This window comes from Rhineura floridana, chromosome 6 (genome assembly GCF_030035675.1).
Source record: "Rhineura floridana isolate rRhiFlo1 chromosome 6, rRhiFlo1.hap2, whole genome shotgun sequence".
Classification (NCBI taxonomy): Eukaryota; Metazoa; Chordata; class Lepidosauria; order Squamata; family Rhineuridae; genus Rhineura; species Rhineura floridana.
Window position 1 is genome coordinate 149,219,127 of NC_084485.1, and position 24,187 is coordinate 149,243,313.

The 24,187-nt window shown below is 44.0% G+C and overlaps 1 protein-coding gene across 1 annotated transcript in view; it reads left to right on the plus strand.

Moving 5' to 3' along the window:
• The first annotated feature begins 2,197 nt into the window (after positions 1–2,197).
• NCF2 (neutrophil cytosolic factor 2) overlaps positions 2,198–24,187 on the plus strand; it is a 42,260-nt gene continuing 20,270 nt past the window's right edge. Inside the window, exons 1-9 of the mRNA XM_061634065.1 lie at positions 2,198–2,752; positions 6,683–6,765; positions 9,496–9,604; positions 10,124–10,258; positions 16,561–16,668; positions 18,156–18,215; positions 21,351–21,394; positions 21,939–22,080; positions 23,993–24,055. Of these exons, the coding sequence (XP_061490049.1) occupies positions 2,579–2,752; positions 6,683–6,765; positions 9,496–9,604; positions 10,124–10,258; positions 16,561–16,668; positions 18,156–18,215; positions 21,351–21,394; positions 21,939–22,080; positions 23,993–24,055 (918 nt within the window). The 5' untranslated portion in view covers positions 2,198–2,578. The remainder of the gene's footprint in view (positions 2,753–6,682; positions 6,766–9,495; positions 9,605–10,123; positions 10,259–16,560; positions 16,669–18,155; positions 18,216–21,350; positions 21,395–21,938; positions 22,081–23,992; positions 24,056–24,187) is intronic.

Sequence of the window (24,187 nt, forward strand, 5' to 3'; positions counted from 1 at the left end):
CAAGACTGAAGTGAGATGATGGGTGGATCATCCATAAATAGCTGTAGTTGAATCTTGGGCATAAGATTCTCATTTGCTGATAGATTTCACTTTCCAATAGCATCATGATTTTTAGAAGGAAATGTGTCAGATACACAAGACTTTTATTGCATGCTGAAAGAACCCACAAGAGAGGAAAAGGAGAAGGAAGAGTCCTTGCCTCATGGGAAAAGATTGCCTACTGCCAGGGACCTGCGAGTGTGTGTGCGTGTGTGTAGTAACAAAGAGTCAGTTCAGATCTCACTTCTTCAACTGTGAACTCACTATTCTTTCAGCATTTCAGTCTGCAATATGGAGGTGGCAATACTAACCTATCTTACAGGGTGTTGTAAGGATTACTGAGATAATGTCATCATAGAGTGAGGTTTAAGCAGTGGTTAGCATGTGGCAGTAGGAGTGGGGAGACTAGGTACAAAACCCCACTCAGCCACGAAGTTAAGTGGGTGGCCTTGGGCCAGTCATTACATCTCAGCCTAACCTACGTCACAGAGTTGCTATAATAAAATGGTGGGAGAACGTGTTGGAAAGAGACTGTTACACATCTTGAAGGGAGGGCACAAGATAACAGTGTATATAAAATTATGGAGCACTATATAGTGATTTGAACAGTGAAAGATTGTTGTATAAATGCCAATTATTAAATATTATATTATCGTTATGGACTAAACTGTCAAGTCACTTAACCACTTCCTCAGAACTAGGGGCAGGCCCAGGGTGGTGGCCAGAGTAATTATACAGGGTCAATGAACTATGCTGGACATTCTGTCTTTCTACTACACCGTCACATGAAGCGACTTTGATTCCAGTTCAGACTTCTCTAAGCTAGACAGGAATGGTATGATGGCATGGTTATTACTGTGGCAAACCTGAGCAGGCCCTAGCCAGCTGGGGAGGACTAGCCTCAGAGGGAGGCAATAGTAAAACCCCTCTGAATGCCACTTACCATGAACATCCTATTCATAGGGTAGCCATAAGTCGGGATCGACTTGAAGGCAGTCCATTTCCATTTCCCTGGGTAGTAAGAGGTTTCAGGAGAAGCACTGTGAGGCTTAGTTTCCTTTTGCAGGAGAATGCATTGGAGACTTGGCAATATTTTTGTGATACCTGTTTACAAACATACATGCTCAGATTTGGGAGGGGACAGCAGGCATCCAGAAAAGCAGCACTTGCCTGAGCACCAGAAGCACTTGTTCCCAAAGCAAACAGCATTGAAGCCCAGCAAGGCCCCTGCCTCCCATTAGCTGCAAAACCCAGATCTGACTCTCTCCTCCTGCCTACATTCTCACTACTTCCTAGGATAGGTCACTTATGCATCACCAAAAAATGAGAACAAAAGACAGCAGTCCCCCCCACCCCAAATTGCAAAATGCCAACACACACACAAATGTAGAAATAATTATCCTAATTTAAATAGAAATACAATACCTCTCCACATAGCTGGGGCAATTATTACCAGGCATCCTGTGTGTCTGTGCTCAGTCTGCTGTCTAAGTGCTGACTGTTGATGGGCAACCTCAAGGCCCCAGCTCTCACTTCTTTATGGTTCTTTATCTTTAAACCAGCCCTTCAAACAGAGGCCTTTCAAACAGAGGATTCCTTCAAAGAGAGGACTGCCCCTTGACAACCCTTCAAATAAAGGACTGTCTTCTATAAAGTAGGACACATGGGCACTATACTGCTTCCTTTTTACTTATGCACTCATATTTGTGTATGCAAACTACATAGAACCCCAGCCTTAAAACCACACACTGCAAGTAGATTGCCTATTAAGTAAACATCTTCCAGCTATTATCTATGGGGGGAAAATAGGGAACAGCTCTGCTCCTGACTCGATGCCACACAACAATATCCTGGACAGATGGCAGATTGACTTTGAATTGGTGTGGTCCTCAGTTGTACTGCCCAGTTCTAAACACTTATATTTGCCACAGCCATGTTAAGTCGCTCCAATTAGAAGAATTGGGACCTGCCCAATTGGGCAATTGTACAGCAATCTCTTCTCTATGGCTTTTCCCAGGTGGATAAATTCCCAGCTTCCTTTGCAAACTACATCTCCCAGTATTCTTTGGGGAAAGCCATGACTATTAAAGTGGTATAAGAGTGTTTTAAATGTATGGTGTGGGTGTGACCTTAGCCCTTGTCACAAACTCCTCAAGTCATCAGTACAAACATAGATGAGGAGGGGGATTTTGCTGAGGCATGGAGTGGAATTCAGAAGAAAGAAGGCATAACAGTAGCTGAAAGAGGAGGAAGCATCAGAAAATGTGGCATGCCTATTCATCACACATTTACAGAGAGTGCTCTGTTTAGAAACCGCTTCACTTCACATCATTACTTCCCCTCTTGTAGCTGGCCTGTTATCAGTTGAGTGGAGACACTTCCTGCTCTGATTGCAACACTCTGAAGAATTTTCAGAGGAATGAACACAAGCAAGCAGAGCACATTGGCTGAAAGTGCAAGACAGATTAAGACGAGGGGGAGCAGGTATTTGTGAGGAACTTTGCCTGCCCCTGGACTACTACAGGTTCCCACCTTTGCCATGTCACTTGTTGAGACTATCCGCCTCTGGAGTGAGGGTGTATCTGCAGCAGATCGCAAAGATTGGGCAGGAGCCCTGGCAGCCTTCACTGAAGTTCAGAATCCTTCTTCCAAAATCTCCTTTAACATGGGCTGCATCCACCTGATCATGGGAAATTTGGATGAGGCACAGCAGGTAAGAGATCAAGTTCTAAAATTCTCTGATGTTAGCTTTTTTTAAAAAAAGGTGGCTGGATGCTACGTATAGAACAAGCTGTCAAATTCAGTTCTTTTAGTTTGTTATTTTTCCAGTCTTAAATTCAGCACTGCACATTTCTGTGCAAATTTTTAAAAAATCCTCATGAAAAATTTCCAGCATTTTACTGTTAATTTCTCCTTATAAACACATTTATGTAGTCAGTTTTGACTAATGTACACATTTTTGCAAACAACTCATCGTAATACACTGCATTTTTGCATGCTATTTTCACTCATTATACGACCACGAGAGTGGCTGTATATACTACAGCCAGCATGGATTCTTCACATTCCACAATGTTAAATTGAAAATACCCCACATGCCATTCTCATGCTTCCCATAAGCTCATTTCAAAACAAAATCTTACAAAACCTATAGTCCTGAACTCAGAAATGCTTCCTTAATAACCCTCTAAATTTTCATGGTGATACACAAAGCAGTCAGAATTGAGAGTTCAAAGGGTAAAAAGAGAGAGAGAGAAACCAGAGCCCTTTTGGACTTTTTTCTGTCAGAGTTCTCATAATTTGTTGAAATTAATTAAAAAATCAGCCATGTTCACAGAGTACCTGTAATCCTATTACTGACCTTGGCCAATACACTGACATTGATCTTCTGTAGTTTAAAAGTTAAAAAATGCCTGGCAGATTTTTAATTAATTTAAGAAATTTAGCATTGAACTCAATGATAAGGCCAGGCATGCTCAGTAAGAACCAACTGTCCATATTATAAAAGCCAGACTCACAGCTGCTGGGCTTGCCTAATCACGGGGCCACACCCATACCAGACCTTTATTTCACTTTTAGACAGTCATTGCTTCCCCCAAAGAATCCTGGGAAGTGCAGTTTGTGAAGGGTGCTGAGGGGAGACTCCTATTCCCCTGACAGAGCTCCAGTGGCCAAAGTGGTTTAACATTCAGCCACTCTGACTGAAGCTCTGTGAGGTGAATAGGGCATCTCCTAGCAACTCTCACTAGGGTTGCCAGGTTCAAGGCCTGAGACTGAACTTGGAGGCTGGGCCTGGCAACCAAAAGGTCTTTTGTATCTTTAAAAGTTGTGCAGGGGGAAGGGAGAATTCCACCTTGTGGTTTTTCCCATTACGGGGTTGCAAGAACACCTGCACTTGGCTGGCTTCTCTTCTCCTAAAGATACAGGAAGAGTCTCAGGCCTTGAACCTGGCAACCCTACTCAGCACCCTTCATTAACCACACTTCCAAAGATTCTTTGGGGGAAGCCATAACTGTCTAAAGCGGAATAAAGGTCTGGTGTGGATGTGGCCAGTGATAGCTTTGGATGAAATTTGAGTGAGAGACTGCATGTGCCTGCTGTAGAATAAAAAGGTGGGGGAAACCCTGAAAAAGAATGATACTGTTCACAATGTTTTCCTTTTGGAAAGGCGCTTCTCTCTGCCCAGTGCCCACACATCCAATCTCCTTCCCTCCCCCCTCCCCCCTCCCCCAGGTCAGTTTAACCTATCCTAAGCATGACTGTTCAGGGGTAAATCTCACTGAACTCAAAAAGCATGCAAATGATCAAACCTGCCCTCCCCTCCCCTCCTCCCTCGCATCATCTCCCTTTTGCTTCTTCCCTCCTCCTTCCAATTCCCTCCTTCCCCCTCCCCTTCCAATTCCCTCCTTCCCCCTTCCCTTCCCCCTTCCCTTCCCCCTCCTCCCCCCTCCTCCCCCCTCCCCCCTCCTCCCCCTCCTCCTCCCCCTCCCCATGGTCAGTTTTACCTATCTTAAGCATGATTGCATGGGAGTAAATCCCAATGAACTCAATAAGCATGCAAGTGATCAGACCTGTCTTTCCCCTCCTCCCCCTCTCCTCTCCCTTCCTCCTCCCTTCTTTCTCCCGTCCCCTCTTCCTCCCCCCCACAGTCATTTTACCTATCCTAAGCATGATTGTGATGGCAACACCTACAATCAGCCCAAATAACAGAAATAAGATATGTGCTATGCTGATCTTGTTTTAGCAGGGAGGAAGCAACAATATTAAAACAGTTGATATAGTTCAGATAGTCACTTTAAATATGTTTGATTTACTTTGCAATTTTAGTGAAGTTTCCTATAGTAAATCATTTTCTTTTGCTTCTGTTTCTGTGAATAAGTGAAGTACAGCAACACTTTGCAACGCTAAGAAAACTCCAAAAACAATTGTGGAATAATGGCACTGACTATTCTGCAGAATAGTTTCCAATGGACACGAGGAGTGTCTCAGTTTGCACAAGATAAAACAGTGGGAGGTAAAATATATTTTAGCAAAATTCTAGGTGTACTCTATGGTTTTAATTGACCATGCCCCCCTTTCCTTAAGTGGAGTAGTTTAAGCATAGCAGGCTGAAAACATGCATCTTGGGCAGGCCAAGTTTGTTTTTTCCCAACAGCTAGAGTCATTGCTGAAGTAGCAACATATTGTAATCAGTCTGATTTTACATCAAACTGCAGTTTCAGATTCGACTGTTAATGCACCCAAAATAGAAATAGAACATAACCTTCTGGTTACCAGTTGTTTACCGGGCCCAATTCAAGGTGCTGGTGTTGACCTTTAAAGCCCTGTACGATTTCGGCCCAGTTTATCTGAAGGAGCGCCTCCAGCATCACCAATTATGCCGCCTGACAAGATCAGCCACACAAGACCTTCTCTCGGTCCCACCAGTTAAAACAGCAAGGCTGGTGCAGACCAGAGAGAGGGCATTTTCGATTGTGGCCCCCACCCTCTGGAATTCCCTTCCTCTCGACCTTCGCCATGCCCCCTCCTTGATAGGTTTCCGCCGAGCCTTGAAGACCTGGCTGTTCAGGCAGGCCTACAGGATCGCTGGGGTGGGTTAGTTTTTAATGCTGTTGATTAAATGTAAGAGGGGTGATTAGTTTAATTATTGAGTGTGGTTGTATTGGTTTTATATTGTATTTTATTTTATGTGTTAATGTACGTCGCCTAGAGTAGCCGTTAATTCGGCCAGATAGGCGACTCACAAATAAAATTTTATTATTATTATTATAACCTCCAATTTGAAACACAAAAGGCTGTCTTCACCATCATATGACACTGACCAATAAAAAGGCTTTGAAATTAATAAAAATAAATTTGACACAGATATCTAGGATGAATAATGAGAAACATAGAACTGTCTAGGTTAGATTCTCTATAGAAACAGTAGTAACACAGGAAAGAAGCAAAGTAAGAAGAACACCAACAAACATACAGAAATGTAATTCTCCATCTTTGGAGATGGCAGATGTTGCCACCACTCACCATCTACTCTGAGGCACATGTTACCAAATTCTTTGAAGCTACACAGGAAATGGCTTGGACTGTGAAAGACCAACCCAATTTGTGTTTGCATTTTTACAAATGTGTACGCCAGTACAATATCTCAGAGAGGAGGAGAGGTCTCCTGCAATGCAAACACAATTTGGGTTGGTCTTTTCCAGTCTAATCAACTTCCTGTGTAGCTTGAAAGAATTTGGTAACATGTATCTCTGAGTGGTGGCAACCCTTGCAATCAGGACTGCACCTCCAAAGATAGAGACTTACATACTGGTGTTCTTACTTTGCTTCTTTCCTGTGTTACTACTGTTTCTATGGAGAATCTAACTTAGAAAATTGTATCTCTCTCAACTTATTTCTTCTCAATCATATATCTCTACCCAACTTACCCAAATACAATCCTGTAAAGTTGCCAACTTTTGATTTCAAAAGCACTATGGCTCCCCTGGGTGCAGCCAGGGGACAGAGCTAGAGCCTGGTGGGCTATGAGTACAGCCTGGCAAAAGCAAGAGGTCACTGACATGACCAACAACAATACTGGGTGGCAGGAATCATTTATGTGACAGAAATCATGCTCCCTCTTCATAATTCATGCTTCCTTCAGGCCTTTACCAGAAGCATTAACAATGACAAGCACTTAGCAGTTGCCTACTTCCAGCGAGGATTCGTGGCTCACCAAATGGAAAAGTGAGTTTATTTTATTATAATTGTTTATTAAATTTCTGTCCTGGCCTTCCTCACAAAAGGAGCCCAGGGCAGGAAATAACAAAGCAAAACAAAAGAATTACAAATAAAGTAAATAAAAACATTTTAAAAATTTAAAATATTTGCAAACATAATATATGATAGCCTACAGGAGTCATGGGATGTTTTCTTAGTTTATGATGTTTATGAAGCTAAATGTAATATGTGCTTTAAAAAGAAATGTGTTGGAATAACTGAAAATCTATACTGAGAGAAGCTGAATTTTCTGAGCTGTATAAATTATACAAATCAAACACATTTACCCATTTTTTGGCAAAATGTATTTTGCTTCCCTTAATGATTTACAGAAATTCTTCTTAGTATTATCACTATTATTAGTAGTAGCAGTATTCTGTGTAGCGGACGTAGTAGTTGTACTATTGTGCCATCCATGATGCCTTACAAAGTATGAGAGGACACATTCCTGTCCATAGGAAATTATAATCTAACTAGGTGGTCTCCTAGCCAAGCACCCCCAAACACACACTCACACACACACACACACACACACACAGGGACTGCATACTCACAAATGTATCCCTCCAGGCACTTGCAAACACCCCCCAGACACCACCCCACTTCCCTTGCCAACCCTCCTTGCAATTCTCCCCAGAGCCAGCCGCCATTGGTGTGTGCCAGCCGCCATTGGTGTGTGCTGGCCCCCATAGGTGCGTGCCAGCTGCCATGGGCCTGCTAACACTTCTTGTTTGTTCCTGCACTGTGTTGCTGCCCCCGCCATAGCTCCACTGCTGCCCCACACTGCCGTTTCCCCCTCAACAAACGGAGGCTGCACTGCCCAGGATGCCATTTCTGCCACCACTTGCCCCCGGCTGCTTGCCCTCCCCCCTGGCTGCTCATCTGCTCACTCCGCAGCTACCCACTCGCCTCACCAGCTCTCTCCACAGCTCACCTCTTTCTCCCTACACCTGGCCATGCTGCTTGCTCAATGGCCTGCTCCCACCATCTTTGCTTCCCTCATGCCCTTGCCTCACTTGCCACCCTGCTACTGCACCCCACCTCCATGTGATGCTGCGTGATGGCTTAGGAAAATATGATATAGTTTGATAGATAGATAAGATTAGAAATTTGACCCAGAGGAAAGAACAGGGGAAGGGAAGAGAGAGGGAGACACGGGAAGAAACATAATGATTTCATTTATATGTACTTAGTTACAGTAAATTCTGCCAGACATAGCCCACATGCTTTCAAGTCCCTCTTCCCACCTGCAAGGGCTAGAAATCTGCTGTTCTTTAAATATAAAAGGGGTATTAAAAAAGGGGGGAAAGCCCAGATCCTTAATTCTGAGCCTGGTGTTAAAACCTGTGCATTTGCTGTGCTTGCCTGGCATTGGTGGAGAGGGGACTCATAGTCTTACTGATAACAGTTACATTTGACTGATTTCCTGGCAGTGCTAGTAGTTCCTGAGGGTGGCTCCAAAATGCAATATAGAGGATCACAGTCAGCCATAGTGGAAAAACCTGGAAGAAAAAAAGACAGTCATATAAATAGAACTGGTTCCTAACACGTTTCAGTGAAAAGTTTTAGAAAAGGGCAACCAAAATGATCAAGGGGATGGAGCAACTCTGCTATGAGGAAAAGTTGTAGCATTTGGGGCTTTTGGTTTAGAGAAAAGGCAAATAAGAGGTGACATGATAGAAGTGTATAAAATTATGCATGGCATGGAGAAAGTGGAGGGAGAAATGTTTTTCTCCTTTCTCATAACACGAGAACTCATGGACATCCCATGAAGCTTAATGTTGGAAGATTCAGGACAGAGAAAAGAAAGTACTTCTTCACACAGTGCTCAGTTAAACTATGGAATTCACTCCTTCAAGAGGCAGTGATGGCCACCAACTTGGATGGCTATAAAAGAGGATTAGACAAATTCATGGAGGATAAGACTATCAGTGGCTACTAGCCATGATGGCTATGCTCTGCCTCTGTAGTTGGAGGCCGTATGCTTCTGAACAGAGCTTGGAAACGTTACTTTTTTGAACTACAACTCCCATCAGCCCAATCCAGTGGCCATGCTGGCTGGGGCTGATGGGAGTTGTAGTTCAAAAAAGTAACGTTTCCAAGCTCTGCTTCTGAATACCAGTTTCTGAATACCACAGGAGGGGAGAGTGCGTTTGCACTCAGGTCCTGCTTGTGGGCTTCCCATGGGCAACTAGTTGGCCACTGTGAGGACAGGATGCTGGACTAGATGAGCCATTGGCCTGATCCAGCAGGACTCTTCTTTTGTTCTTATGTTAATACTTTATCAAGGGAAATCTGCAACATACAAAACAAAATTATATACTCTAGAGAGATGCTAAGTTACAGCAGTCAGAATATTAAACTATACCAAATAAATCCTAACCATAGCATACACACTGCATACAACGTTAGCACTATTTTGTAATGGGTCTTATTATTTAAATATTAACTTTATACAAAAACATGATCTATAATATTTCATACAGGAAAATTATACCTTAGAAAAAAACAAAGAAACTCCCCTTTGGATCATGCCTTATGATGCAAATAAAAGGGACTAATGAAAGGGAAACAATATAATGAAGACTAGAAAAGTTGTTGTAGAATGAGTGAATGCAATCTTGAGGAATGTCAAAAGAGCCCGCCATTTTGTTTGGCCCAGAAACACTTACTATCCTTTCCTTCTTTGCTTTCCAGTTATGAGTCATCCATTAATGACTTGAAAGAGGCATTTGCTCAGCTACGAGGGAACAACCTAATAGACTACAAGATCCTAGGCCTGCAGTTTAGGTTGTTTGCTTGCGACGTAAGTTCTGGGTTTGCTGAATACCACTGGAAGCAGCCAGCCAGGATCACAAGAGGCTGAAGAATAAGGTCCTTCTGACTCAATCAATGCAGCTCATCTACAGAGGGCTGGGAACTAGCCAAGGGATCAGCTCAGTGGAAGATATCCTAATAATTGCATATTGAAATCTTAAGCATACCTGCTTATTTATCATTGATCATATTTGTATATTGCCCTTCCTCCAGTGAGCTCATCCCTGTGAGGTAGGTAAAGCAAGAGATCCATCAGTCTGGACTCTAGGTTTGTTGAATGCCATTAGATATCACTAGGTTTGTTGAATACTGCTCTCCCTCTGGGTGAGAGACTGGCCCAAAGTCATGCAGTAAACTTCAGGAATTTGAACCCAGGTCTTCTCAATTCAAATTCAGCACTCTACCTGCTACCCCATCCTGGCACTCAGTGGAAATTAATGGAACTTCCAAGTAAATATTATTAGGTTCAGGCTGTTATTCTCTGGTGCTCCTACTCTTTGTCCATCAGGTGTTATACAACATAGGACTTGCTCACGCCAAGCTGGAGGACTGGAAGAAGGCTGAAGAGCATTTGACAATGGCAATGAAATTGAAGAGTGAGCCCCGGCACAACAAAATTGATAGAGCCATGGAATCCATCCTGGTAAGAAAAAGTAGGAAAGGGAAATAAAATAATCTAGGTTCATAATCCAAGGGCCTTGTAACTTTAGATAATGTACGTTGCTTGTGTGTCCTGGGATAGTTCTACTTAGAAATGTAGCAAATCGTTTGTAATGATCATCCTGAATTTCTTTTGAGGTCTAGGATTTCAGTGCAAGTGTGTTGGTGAGAAAGACTGTGTCATAGTTTTGGAGTCAATGACATCTTGGGAATCACACAAACTGTGATCCTTCTCATGGCAGCAACTGTTGGGGTAAGACATATTTGCAAGAAGGAACTTATATGATAAAGTGAGACCAAAGTCTTAGCAACCTGCTGTCAGGCTCTCTGAGCATCCTCCCATCTCCACATCTTTTTCTGGCATAGTTTTGGGCAGGGATCAGAGCAACATGTGTTTCTGTCAAGTTGGGTCGTGTCTGGAGCAGGCCAAGTGAAAATAAATTGAATTTAGGACCAGATGCCTGACCCTTCAATTCTTTACATGTCTATTAGGAAGAACATTGCACTGAATGCAGTGTGATTTCTTAAGTAAAACATAAATATGCAAGATCAGTCTACAAAGAGTGAGGAAGGATCAGCACACTTGGGTTCAGTGTCCTGTAAGGCTCCACTAGGAAAAAGCGATCAACTGTATGGATTTGAAACACGTAAGATATGAAGGAAGTCTTAAAGAAGAGTACACTTTAGTCTAGCAAACGAGATTGTTACAGGAGACTAAAAGCCTGGTCAAGAGATGAATGTATGAAGGGACTAGTGAGTATGTGAAGGCTAGCCACCCCACCCCAAAGCCACTGCACACACTGGCCACAATATCCCAGTCACTGCTTGTTCAGTATAACTGATGGAGGCTTTCACAAGAACAGGGATACACAAGTAGGGATCTCTGCATGGGCATGAGAACTCCACTCAGTCAAGCTTCCTGTCCTCATGTAGGGAGCTCGTTGCGTATGGGCTCCCTTCAGATTGATGTTGAACACATGGTGGCTAGTGGGAAAAGCTGATCACCATATGCGTCACCTTCTAAGGGGTGGGATTAGTCCACACATCTTTGAGTACCAAACATCTAAATATGACTCTGCTGTTGGGGATCATTCTTCTCTTGAGAATCCAGCCATTCTAGTTGGGTAACCCAAATACTAGAGTGGGCAGGGAGCCTATGTCTTCAAGAGTTAAGGTTGCCAGGTCTCCTGTGGCTCACACTCTCGGGCTCAGAGGGAGTTCTAAGCATTCTAGTGTAGTGGATAAAGTCTCTTGGTGTTTTTTATTTTATTTTAAAGAGATGTCAAGCCTCGTCTACTGGCTGATCTCTAGCACAGAATTAGTACCCTCTTTTCCACATTTTCAAAATAAATATATATATTTGTATTTTCTCCACCTCTCAGTCCCTCACAAACACAGGTAGATACTGAATAGATGAATATGCAGAAAATAAAAGGGTGTTTTAAACTTTACGGTGAGGAGAGAAAGCTGGGAATGGGCCCTGTCAAAAATAACTCGCTCTCTTTGGATTATATTCAGCTACATCCTACTCAGAGTAGATCCATTAAAATTAACAGATATGACTAACTTAGGCTTATTCACTTCAATGAGTCTACTCTGAGTAGGAGTATAATTGAATATCATACTTTGCTTCTGGCACCCCATCCCAAGAAAGTGTCTAAAATGTGCCCCTTTTTATTTTTATTTTATTTATTTAATTACGCTTTTAAACCGCCCTATAGCAACAAGCTCTCAGGGCGGTGTACAGCAAAATAAAACCACATTTAAAAACAAACAAGTGTGGATTAAAACATACAATATAAAACATATTTAAAAACAAAATTAAAATACGAATAAAATAAAAATACAGTTACAGTTAAGTTTAAAATAAAATTAAATTTAAGTTTAAAATGCCTGGGCGAAGAGGTAGGTTTTTACCTGGCGCCGAAAAGATAACAAAGAAGGCACCAGGCGTATCTCATCTGGGAGGGCATTCCATAATTCGGGGGCCACCACTGAAAAGGCCCTAGATCTAATTGTTGTTCTCCGGGCCTCCCTATGGGTTGGGACCCGGAGAAGGGCCTTAGATGTCGAGCGCAGTGAACGGGTAGGTATATAGCGAGAGAGGCGTTCCCTCAGATATTGCGGTCCGATGCCGTTAAGGGCTTTATAGGTAAGAACCAACACTTTGAATCTGGCCCGGAAACATATAGGTAGCCAGTGCAGTTGGGCCAGAATAGGTGTTATATGGTCGAATTTCTTCGTCCCAGTAAGAACTCTGGCCGCAGCATTCCGCACTAGCTGAAGTTTCCGAATCGTCTTCAAAGGTAACCCTACGTAGAGTGCATTACAGTAATCCAATCTAGAGGTTACCAGAGTGTGAATAACTGAGGCGAGGTTCTCCCTGTCCAGATAGGGTCGTAGTTGGGCTACCAGCCGAAGCTGGTAGAACGCATTCCGTGCCACCGAGGCTACCTGAGCCTCAAGTGACAGGAGCGGATCTAATAAGACCCCCAAACTACGGACCTGGTCCTTTAGGGGGAGTGTAACCCCATCCAGAGCAGGTCTGACATCAACCACCTGTGCAGAGTACCCCCCCACCAACAGCATCTCAGTCTTGTCAGGATTGAGTTTCAGTTTATTAGCTCTCATCCAGTCCATTATCGCGGCCAGGCAGCGGTTCAGTACATTGACAGCCTCACCTGAAGAAGATGAAAAGGAGAAGTAGAGCTCCGTATCATCAGCATATTGCTGAGAACGCACTCCAAAACTCCTGATGACCTCACCCAGCGGCTTCATATAGATATTAAAGAGCATGGGGGACAGAACTGAACCCTGCGGGACCCCATATTGGAGTACCCAGGGACTCGAGTAATGCTCCCCAAGCATCACCTTCTGGAGGCGATTCCCAAGATAGGAGTGCAGCCACTGCCAAGCAGTGCCTCCAATTCCCAAGTCCGTGAGTCGCCCCAGAAGGATACCATGGTCGATGGTATCAAAAGCCGCCGAGAGATCAAGGAGAACCAACAGAGTTACACTCCCTCTGTCTTTCTCCCGACAGAGGTCATCATACAGGGCGACCAAGGCCGTTTCTGTACCAAACCCCGGCCGAAAGCCCGATTGAAATGGGTCCAGATAATCAGTTTCATCCAAGAGAGCCTGGAGTTGGTGAGTGACCACGCGCTCTAGAACCTTGCCCAGGAATGGAACATTTGCTACCGGTCTATAGTTGTTAAAATTATCAGGGTCCAAGGAGGGCTTTTTTAGGAGCGGTCTCACCACTGCCTGTTTCAGGCAGAGTGGGACCACTCCCTCTCGTAAAGAGGGAATTGATCACCTCCTTGGCCCAACCGGCTGTTCCATTCCTGCTAGCTTTTATTAGCCATGAGGGGCAAGGGTCCAGAGCAGAAGTGGTCGCCCGCACCTGTCTGAGCACCTTGTCCACATCCTCGAGCTGTACCAACTGAAACTCATCCAATAAAACCGGACAAGACTGTGTTCTGGACACCTCATTAGATTCAACTGCTACAATATTGGAGTCAAGGTCCCGGCGGATGTTAATGATCTTATCTTGGAAGTGCCTCGCAAACTCATTACAGCGGGCTATCGATGGTTGTATTGCATCCGGAGGACCAGAGTGTAGAAGTCCCCGGACAACTTTATGAAGTTCCGCTGAGCGGTTACAAGATGACTGAATAGAGGCAGCAAAGTACTGCTTCTTTGCTGCCCTCACCGCCTTCACATAACGTCTGGTAGAGGCCTTCACAAGACCATAATTACAGCCGTCGGGAGTTCGCCTCCATTTGCACTCAAGCCGTCTCCTTTCTTGCTTCATCACTCTTAGCTCCGAGGTAAACCAAGGAGCCAATTGAGCTCTGCAACGGAGAGGGCGCACCGGGGCGATTGTGTCAACTGCCCGGGTCATTTCCGTATTCCACAGAGTGACCAGGGTTTCGACAGAATCGTCAGTTTTATCAGCCGGAAAATTCCCTAGAGCCCTTTGAAATCCCTCAGGATTCATTAGTCTCCGGGGACGGACCATCTTAATCGGTCCTCCACCCTTGCAGAGGGGAGAAGACAATGTGAGTCTAAATCTCAATAGGCAGTGATCTGTCCATGACAAAGGAATAGATGTAAGATTCCTCACTCCCAGATCACCATCCCCTAACCCAGTGGCAAAAATCAAGTCTAGAGTATGTCCTGACACATGCGTAGGGCCAGTAACAAACTGAGACAGCCCCATGGCTGTCATGGAGGTCATGAAGTCCTGAGCCGCTCCAGACAAAGCGGCCTCGGCATGGATGTTGAGATCCCCCAATACCAAAAGCTTGGGGGATCGCAACACCAAATCCGAGACCACGTCCGTCAGCTCAGTTAGAGAAGCTGTTGGGCAGCAGGGTGGACGGTACACCAACAGTATTCCCAGTCTGTCTCGCTGACCCAACGCAATGTGCAGACACTCCAGGCCATTAGCCACCTGCATAGGGTGCCTAACGAGAGGAATGGAACTTTTATAGACCACAGCGATTCCCCCTCCCCGACCCTCGGATCTACCCAGATGCTGGACCGAATATCCAGGTGGGCACAACTGGGAGAGATTAATACCTCCCAGATCGCTCACCCAGGTTTCGGTAATACATGCCAGATCGGCCGCCTCATCCATAATTAAATCATGGATGAGGGAGGTTTTATTATTTACCGATCTGGCATTAAGAAGCAGCAACTGGAGATCCGAGGGTTGGCTGATAAGACTACCAGCAATCCTGTGGGTGTGAGGAGGACCGGAACACGGCACAGCCACCAGTTGTCTGGGTCGAGTTTCCCTTAACTGGCATGTCTTCCTCACAGCGCCATACCTCCCATTACCTGTCACTGCACTGATTGGGGCCCCCTCTGGTCCTCCCTCCCAGCACACTATCCTCTCGCCCAGGCACATAATAAAAATAAAATAAATAACAAAGCACATGTTTTATACACAATCACACACTCATTCATACAGCCACACAAACATCCAAATAGCACAGCAGCAACAGCAATGTCCCAGCGGCCAGCGGGTCGCAACCTCGGCAGTCGCAACGGCAGGGGCTCAGGAGCGATGGAGCGACGATGCCCCCCCAACCAAACAACAGCATCAATGGTAGCGATCACAAAGGTTGTAAGGTCCAGGCGACAGCAACAACGATTAGCAGCGATGACAACAATCCCAGGACAGTTCAAGGGTGTTGGGACGAAGCAGTAGTAAAACAACACCCAGATCCGCGGCAGTCACAGCAACGGTGATGGCAACTCAGGCGGCAGGTCGCAGCAGCAGCGGCGGCAAGCGCTCAGCACTCGAAACTGCAGCAACAGCAGGAAGGCGACGTCTGAGTCCACGACGGCCGCACAATGATGACGGTCACCACAGTCGTAGCGACAGCGACAGCGGAGCGCCCAAGCCCACAGCCCACAGCAGTCACGCCGAAATCCAGGGCGCAGAGCCGCGACGGCAGAGACTGCACAACAGCCCATTCAAATCCTGAGACCTGGTGACCCCCATCAAGAGGTGTATGTGTGCATGTGATGGTCAGGGATGGGCTAGAATTTTGATGTAGTTCACATTTCAAGTCATTCACACTTGACAAAACAATACAAGAACTGAAACACAGCCATCCTTTTAAATTCGCACGTCGTTTAATTTTGCAATACAGTTCGCCAGCCAACCAATGTTTACAAAAATGTATATATTACAGTAAAGTATGTATACAATTGAATACATGAATGAAAATAACATTCAAAAATGCATTATATGATAAGACATGACTTGCAAAAATGTGTACATTTGCTGCCCTGGGCTCCTTCCTGGAGGAAGGGCGGGATATTAATTAATTAATTAAACTGCCTACACAAATGTGTTTATTCAGAGAAACTTGCACTAAAATCCTGGAGTATTTTCATGAGGATTTTAGAAAAAATTACAAATTGCTGCAGAAACGTGGAGAACTGAATTTAAGATTTAAGTAGTGGTGGGTGGTGGTGGTTTTCTACTGTACCATTCTGAAATTCCATCTACTATACCATTATTCAGAGTTACAAAGGAGCCCTGCCCTCCTTTGCATTTGATCGCTAGAATGACTATAGCAGCCTTTCTCAGCACGGCACCCTGCAGATGTTGCTGCACTCCCATCAGCCCCAGCCAGCATGGCCAGCTATCAGGGATGATGCATAACAAACACGGAACAAAGCATGCTGGAGTAACCTCTGCTTTGTAGCAGATCACCTTTGACAGCAGGGGGAAGTGATTGATTTTTGTGTGTTTTTCATGTACAGAAGCAAAGATTATTTGAGCCCATAGTGATTCCTGAAGGGAAGTTCTTTCGGCCGAATGAGAAGCAAGTGGCACAGCTGGAGAAGAAGGATTATTTAGGGAAGGCCATGGTAAGAAGTTAATCTATAGCAAAAGTAGAATTACCAAACAAATTTCATCTCACATGTGTTCCTAAAAGGTTATTCAGGTCAGACTGTAATAGAGTTGCCAACTGTCAAGAAAAAAACAACCTGGCCAGCCACTTGATCTGCAGAAATCAGCAAGTGATGCCTTCATAGCATGGAGGCAGCCATGATCACCTCCTGATCAAGTCACTGTGAAAGACACAACTATAGAGGCTGGCTGAAAAGGTGGCAACTAACTGGAACCATGTTTTAATGTTATACTATCTTTAAAAGACACACCACAATAATAAAAATCAACACTTTCAGATAAGATTCCTTGTTGTACAATTCAGTTCAAAGAGGTTGTGCATGGTTTTTAAATTATAATTTCATTGCATTGTTAAAAACCTTCAAGGAGTCAGTGTTGCATAAGCAGTCTTCCGTTTGCACAACAGGACTTCCCTCTCCTCTCCACTAAAGCCCCCCACGCCTCTCAAATCTGCTCCAGAAGGCCCTCAGCAGATTTTTGGGGTGCACAGGATGGGGGGGGAGGAAAAAAGGAAGTCCCATTGCGTGAGCAAAACTCTGTTCCACTGGTGGGCAGATATTGTTGGATGTCACCCCTTAACTTTGTTGCAAGTGAAGCTAAAGTTAAAAAAAGAAAAAGGAAGTTAATGGCACAGATACAGATGGAAGAAAAAGAGGGTGTAAAGGAGACAGGCATATTGAACCAAATCCAAGTTCCATTGAAGTCAAAGGTAATTTTATCTTTGCCTTCAACAGAGCTAGTTAGTCTTCCTGTTTTCCAAGAAGTCAATAGTATTGTTCAACATGGCTATGACCCAGTTCACATAACACTGTAAGCCAAACTATGCCTTAGGTAGACCACACAAATGTGTGAGCTCCTGGAAAGGAGCTTGCAGCTACTTTGCTCCTCCTCTCCGGTCCTTTTTACTGCCACACTGTGCTGAGCTAAGCCAAGGTTTGGCTTAGTGTGTCATCCAAAGCAGGAGTCATGGTTAAGCACTCTCTTTGCTAGCTATAAGATGTAGCTGATTTTTCAGTACAGATGTCTAATAGAACTTTAGTAACATAATTTTAGTCCCTCCTTTCTCATACTATACTAGTGCCTGGGCATGTGCCATTAGTTGCCAGTTACATTCCTTCCAGAGCCATGAACACATTGCCCAGCATGTCATGTGAAGTTACTTTTAATAGTCATTAGGCAGAGGTCTCACCTTCACTTAATCTGTCTGTGAGGAATGCTGGGATCCAAGCAAAAGCAACTCTGGTTGGATCCCTAACATAGAAAAGAAATCGGGGACCCTGCACAATTGCGCAAGATTTTTATTTATTTATGTAGTGCTGAAGATGTAGTACCCAGCAGATTAATTTGATCAGCATGGAGAAAAAAAATAAAACAAGAGATCATAAAATCTTTGCCTTACCAGTGAGAATATAGAAATCAGACATGTTCCTCCTTCTGTCTCCAGGTTGTGGCATCGGTGGTTGACAATGATGAGTTTTCGGGCTTTGCTCCCCTTCAGCCTCAGGTAAGATAGAACTGCTTAATCTTGCTCACTTATCCTCTTGCTTTGACAATGATCATTCATCTCTATTGGGCACAAAGTTGGCTTTCTCAGAACTAAATGCCCTCTGCTTCTATTTACCTTCATACTTCTCCAGCCATCCCTCTTGCTATAATTGCCTGCTATTGTTTCCGGCTGGTGACCATTTAACTTTATAGGATGAGGTGGATAACATTGTCAGATGCCCCATATTTTAAAAGACTGTTGCTTGGGGTAATTTCACAGTTCTGTTTAATGTCCCACCTCTCCAGAAGGATGTCAGACTAGGGCTGCAGCATCCTGTCAGTTAATCTATTAAAAACATTTTAACAATTACAAAGACGTCTCCTATTAACTGAGGGAGCAGATTGCTTTCACTTATTCTTTTAAAATACAGTAAACTATGGCAAAGCTTACAAGCTACATAAGAGTGGAAGTCATGATGGCTATTATGCTGCCTATGAGGTCAGAGGCAATATGCCACTGAATACGTTGCCGGGAAGCAGAAGTCAGACAAGTCCTCTTGCACTTGTAGGCTTCCCATCATGGGCATTTGCGTTAGGGATGGAAGGTTCCATTCATTTTGGTTCTTTCGGTTTCTAATTCTTCTAATCTTAAATTCGGTTCTCTGCATTTCTGCCGCAATTTGCATATTTTTTTTAAATCCTCATGAAAATTCTTCATCATTTTAGTGTGACTTTCTCCTAATAAATACATTTTTATGCAGCTTTGATTGATGTACACATTTTTTGCAAGCAATTTATCCTAATAGTATGATTTTTGTATATTATTTTCAGCAGTATATTCATTTGGTGTACATTTCCCCTGATATGTGCATTTTTGTAAACGTTGCTGGGTTGGTGAACTGCATCACAAAATTTGGATAAGTGTGAATTTCAAAGGCTGGCTGTGTTTTGGTTCTCATATTGTTTTGGAAAGTGCAAATTTGATACATTTGGCTTTAAATGCGAACTGAATCTAATTTCTCGCCCATCCCTAATCTTGTTGACCACTTTGAGAACAGGATGTTGGATCAGGTGGGCCTTTGGACTGAACATAGGCAGAAAATTGAATTGGTCAATGTTTATTGATTATTGGTATAATCAATCAAAAATATTCACAAAATGTGGCAGAGTGCTGGACTAGGACCTGGAAGACCAGGATTCGAATTCCTGCTCAGCCATGAAGCTCACTGGGTGACCTTGGGCCAGTCACTGCCTCTCAGCCTAACCTCGCAGGGTTGTTGTGGGGATTAAATGAGGAGGGGAGAGAATCATGTACACCACCTTGAGCTCTTTGGAGAAAAGGTGGAATATAAATGCAATAAATAAATAATAATTATAATGTTATAATGTATTTCAAAATATGTAATATTTGTATCTTTTTATTTTTCTTCACTATTTTTTCTTTTAAATATTATATTCATAAAACTGAATTTTTTTTTTAAAAAAAAATGTGGTTAGAAAATTGCAGATGTAAAAAAACCCACAGATCAGAAGAGGTATTTCCTCCAGTGTAAGAGAAAAGGGAACTGTCACCTTGGCAGCAGCAGCCAGTGATATGTGGCAGGGTTGGGGGAAAGTGGCAGGCTGTGAGGTTACGATATGGGTAAAGTGTAGCTGCCATTTGTGGAGGCGGATGCTAGCACCACGTTTAGTTTGCCCTAGGAAAAAAAGAACATGATCTTGATATAGAAGACTGTTGCTTTGTGGTTTTGTGAAAGGGTGCAGGTAACTTTTTTTCTACCCCCTCTCCATTTTCAAAGTGCCAATATGTGTTCATTTTTCATCATATTAAAGTTGCTTCATAGATGGGAAGTGGGGGAAAGGAAGTGTGCTGCTTGTTCCAGTGAGGTCACAAGCATTAGCTTGTGACATTTGCAACATACACACATCTGTGGAGACAGGCTTTCTCTTTCTTTTGAGGGTCAGTTCAATCAGCCACTTGCTTCCACAAATAACTCTTCACGCAAGTGTTCTAGTGGCATGAACAATGTAACTGGCTACAGGGCTGAAAAGCAGCATACAAATAATTTTATAAACAAATAAATGTTCCATTGGTTCTTCCCTTCTGTGAACTGGGAAACTGCAGCCAATTTTCCAATTTTGCCAGCTTTTCTGGCTCCCACATTACACTGCTCATTGCTGCTCTGGGCTCCTACTGGGAGAAAGAGCGGGATATAAATCTAATAAACAAATAAAAGGAAAGAAGAATTGAATATGCTTTATGTTTTGCAGGCAATTAGGCAGAGTAAGGTGGCCAGATGCAACTCCCTGCCAGTTCTTGTCCTCTTGAGATCAGTGTCCTGGCAGCAGCAGTATTTGAGCTTGGCTGGCCAGGGTGGCTGTGTGTCACAGACAGCAGCACTGGGAAAATCCCCTGATGAAGAGAGCAGGCAGAGAGGCAGGCAGCCCAGGCCATATACGCTCCAGCAGGCACTGGGTAGGGGCATGTGTTGCCCTGCTCACTTGATGCACGCCAACAGCAGCACCGTTGCATGGCAGCATTTGTTTGAGTGGGCAGAAGTAGGTGCCAAGCACAAGTGGTAAATGAACAATGGCGAGGTGTTAGAAGACAGAGCTGTGTGTGCCAGGCATCCCGTAAACTAGCCTGCTGCCCAGAGGTGCAGTGGGAGGATATTGTCCTGCTGCCAGGGTTGAAGAGTCAACTGCCAGTCCAATCAGCTTCTGTACATGGAATATAGGAAGGTGCCTTATATTGAGCCAACGCAACAGCACATCTAGCTCAGTATGTTTACCCTGACTGGCAGCAGCTGTGCAGGATTTCAGGTGGGAGTCTCTTCCAACCCCACCTGAAGATGCCAGGGATCGAATTTGGGACCCTCTGCATGCAAAGCAGATGCTCTGCCACTGAGATAAGGCCCTTTCCCCAAGATGACAAGGTGCCATCTGGTCTCTCACTGCAGGAAGCAAAATGCCTTGGGCTGACGCAGTGGCAATGATGACACTCTCCACCCCATGGTAATCCAAAAGTGTCACTATCTCTCCTCAGCCTAAATGAACTCTAACCAAATAGCACTTTTTCAGGGCCTGAGTTTAAAAAATCTGAACGTCTAGTTTTATATAAGGCGAGCCTAACACTAAAATATGTTGTTTGCAGACATCAGACCCACCTCCCAGACCAAAATCGCCAGAAACCCTCAGGTAAGATCAAAATTCTGTGACTCGCAGTACACAGCAGCACACATTGTCCAGACATAAGGAATAGTTAAAATAAACCCTAAATTCTGTTTAGAATTTGATACAGCACTGTAAAGTCTAGCTGTTCCCATGTATTTATATAATAATAGAAACATCATTCTCCCAAAAAAAGGGAAATAAAACACTCCAAACAAGCAAACATACAGATTTAAGACCTGACTTGTGAAAACAGAATTACATGCTTGGCATATTTGCCTCTCCCTCCCCCCTTCTTTCTCTACTCAGGATCAACTGTTTAATACAGAATGTTTCAAAAATATAAATATCATTTGTAAAGCATGGCCAGTCCTGAAGGACCTCTGGGCATGTGGGTAATAAAACAAAGCAGCGACCTGACTGCTTCACCACATGTCCAGCTCCCTGGCAGGATGATTTTTGCACTCATCTTGTGTTTGTTCTCCTCAGGGAACCTGGCTGTGCAGCAAAGCAGTTAGGTGGAGGTGGTGGTTGCTGTTGTTGTTAAACTGTCAATGGCTTTGTCACGCAGGGCCCTGCAGGGAGAACCTCACAGAGTCTTGTATGAATTTACACCAGAAACAGCAGAAGAACTTGGAGTCCTTCCTGGCAACATTGTTTTTGTCTTGAAGAAGGCAAAAGACAACTGGGCCACTGTTGTCTTTAACGGGAAGGTATTATAAAGCTGGAAGGATAATTCTGTAGGAAATACCTATGCCGTCCCACTGACGTGAACTGCTGATGCCTTTTTGGGGTTGCTTTCTAGTTGCCTTCAACTAAACTATAAACTCTGGGTTACCTCTCCACATTATTGTTATCATAGGCTGCATGGTGAGAAATTTTTCTATCACATTTATACCTCAACCTTCCTCCAAGGAGCTCTGAGTAGTGTTTATGAGGATTACCCTATTTTATGTCACAACCACCATGTGGATTATGTTAGACTGAGGGAGAGGGAGGGATTTGACCGAGGCCACCCCCTGATCTTCATAGGTGAGGTGATAATTGAAGCCCACTAGAAAAACACTCTACCCACTACAGTATTTCCATTAAATAAGTACAGTTAGGTAGTATAACTAGGCATTGGTTGCACAAACAGCAGGAAATATAGTGCAGTACCCAATAAAGTAATTCAGTTAACGCAAATGCTACTTCTTCAGACTAATGTGATCCAAAAGCTTTTATAGGAGTCAGGCGGTATCACACGACCCCCTCTAGCTTCTTGTTAAGAGGTTAAGAGGTTTCCGGGCTGGTTTCTCACTAGTTCTTCAGCCAGAACTGATTGGTGACTGTCACGGATTAGGGAAGGTGAGGTAGGTCTTTTCCGTACTGACCTACTTTTTGTGTTAGGGACCCTCTCCAAAGAATTACAGTAGACCATCACTACACAGGATGAAGCACCTGCCACACCCTAGTCTGTCTAGCCGCTTGGGGGATTTTAGAGTCTTGTTGCTCAAGACCAATCCCCTTAGCTCACCTCTGGGAGGGGGCGCAGAGAGAAGCTCTGAATTTACTTTCGCAAAGCCAAGGACCTGGTGAACAACCCTTTGAATACAAAGGTGGCCACCAGCTTGGACGGCTTTAAAAGAAGATTAGACAAATTCATGGAGGACAGGGCTATCAATGGCTACTAGCCGTGATGGCTGTGCTCTGCCACCCTAGTCAGAGGCAGCATGCTTCTGAAAACCAGTTGCCAGAAGCCTCAGGAGGGGAGAGTGTTCTTGCACTCGGGTCCTGCTTGCGGGCTTCCCCCAGGCACCTGGTTGGCCACTGTGAGAACAGGATGCTGGACTAGATGGGCCACTGGCCTGATCCAGCAGGCTCTTCTTATGTTCTTATGTTGTTAAAGAGCGAGCTTTAACAAAAGTGCAGTCTAACCTATGGGGAAAATGCTAGTGAGAAATTCCAGAGATTTGCCTCTTCAAACCAATGAACTCAAATTTCAATTATTATTATAAATTATTTTAATTGAGGGAAAAGGGAAAGCAACAACTACATAGAGAGACTTAAAATGAAATTAAAAATCAGTCTAATGTAGCTAGTTAAATTTCTAAATGGAACCTTTCCATGGAGTAGTGTCTTATTCAACCAGGCTCCAGGATCCCATGCAAAGGAGCCATGCTTTCTTGACCCAAGATAACCGTGTGGGTTGGGGGGGCTTTGCACATTTGCACTTGGGCTTTGCTTTATACCAAAGGCAAGTAGCTGTTTTCTGTTGTACGCTACAACAGTTTTAGTAATAAAAGAGACAACACCCTTGCCTGTTCTTCTCTCTATAGTAGGGAAGCACCACTCAAATTAGATAAAAGCTGAATGAAATGAATGTAAGAGGTTGTCCTGGGATGAAAGAAATACAGATACCCCCCATCCTCTCTCAGCGCTTTCAGGCAACATTTCATGTAAAGGGACCTGCATTGCTCTGAAAAAATGAATCAGCCAAGTCAAAATGCTGCCATTCAAAATGTGGAGATTAGAAGCAAAGGGTGAATGAGACTTTCTGTGTCCACAGTCTGTTCTTTGCCAACATGGTACAACTCTGACACCATCCTGCCTCCTAGCAATTTCTTGCTTTTGCTTTTTGTACAGAAAGGGATTGTACCCTGCAACTATCTAGAGCCAATGGAAATGCAGAACAAACCTTCCGTCCGGGTAAGACAATAAACACTAATTGTTAGGGCAAAGCTAGATGTGAGAATATATCCCAGGGTTGCTTGCCCAAAATGGGTCCATGTGTGTAGTTCGCCTCTCCTCCTCCATAACATCTAGGACTGTTTGCCCACG